The 1156-nt window shown below is 38.0% G+C and overlaps 1 protein-coding gene across 1 annotated transcript; it reads left to right on the forward strand.

The window, feature by feature from the left end:
* The first annotated feature begins 215 nt into the window (after positions 1–215).
* On the forward strand, positions 216–767 carry LOC139855246 (uncharacterized). Its single transcript, XM_071844484.1, has one exon. The coding sequence runs from the start codon at positions 216–218 to the stop codon at positions 765–767; it is 552 nt and encodes a 183-aa protein (XP_071700585.1).
* Positions 768–1156: the final 389 nt, after the last annotated feature.

A 1156-nucleotide genomic window follows, 5' to 3' on the forward strand; every position in this document is an offset into this window, starting at 1 on the left:
TTGGAAACAATTACTAGTAGGTGCATTCGAAACTTCTTTTGGGAAGATATGTGTGAAGGTTTGGTATCCCCAATGAAATTGTCAACGACAATGGCACTTAGTTTTAAGGTGCGCCTTTCAGGAGCTGATGTCAAGAACTGAATATCAAGCAGTCATTTACTTCAGTCACTCACCCGCATGCTAATAGACAATGTGAAGTAACAAACCGAGATATCATGAGGGGAATAAAGGCGCACATGGGCTTGTATGGAAACAAGTGGGTTGATGAGCTCCCGAGTGTTTTGTGGGCGCATCGCACCACTCATAAAAACAGCACAGGAGAAACACCGTTCAGCTTGGTTTATGGAACAGAAGCAATAATCCACTCTGAACTAATGGTTCTGACAAAGCGCATACGTAGCTTTGATGAGTCAAGTAATGATGAAGGCTTGCGCGCTAACCTGGACATGCTAAAAGAGCGTGAAGAGATATCTGCCATACGCGAAGGTGGCAACAAGAAGAAAATATCTAAGTACTACGATAAGCGTGTCAAGCCTATGTTGTTCAGAGTTGGGGATTATGTATGGAGCAACAATGAGGCAAGCCGAGCAGAAAATACCGAGAAGCTGGGGCCCAACTGGGAAGGCCCTTATGAAGTTATTGACACAAGTAAAACGGGATCTTATATCCCGGCAGGAATTAATGGAGAACGAGTACCTCGTACTTGGCATGCAACCAATTTGAAAAGATGTTACATAGAATTTTCAGGCTGCAGCACTAGGGATTAATCACCCCACCTTTTTAAGCACTTGCAATTTTTAGTATACTTAAAATGTTGCTTCATTTACTTGTAAGACAATTCGTATTTCTTTCATGGTTGCAATAAGTTGTCATTTAGATATGACTTGAGAATTTAATTTATTTTGTAATAAACAAAGTTAATTTTTTGAATAGAAGTGTTTGGTTACATTTCGACGCACAATATGATAGCAATTACGTGCATCCTGCCTCCTTAAGTATAACACCCCTGATTTTTTTTTAAATACAGTGGAAGACCTAGTTATTATATATATATTATATAAAATCCACTTGATTATAATAAACACATTAATATTTAAAAGTTTGGGTGTTATATTAAATATTACAATAACTTTTAATATAAAGGACACGACATCAG

Source organism: Rutidosis leptorrhynchoides, chromosome 6, assembly GCF_046630445.1.
Source record: "Rutidosis leptorrhynchoides isolate AG116_Rl617_1_P2 chromosome 6, CSIRO_AGI_Rlap_v1, whole genome shotgun sequence".
NCBI lineage: Eukaryota > Viridiplantae > Streptophyta > Magnoliopsida > Asterales > Asteraceae > Rutidosis > Rutidosis leptorrhynchoides.

Coding starts and splice junctions, on each gene's coding strand:
- LOC139855246 (XM_071844484.1), top strand. CDS start 216: ATGAGGGGAATAAAGGCGCACATGGGCTTGTATGGAAACAAGTGGGTT.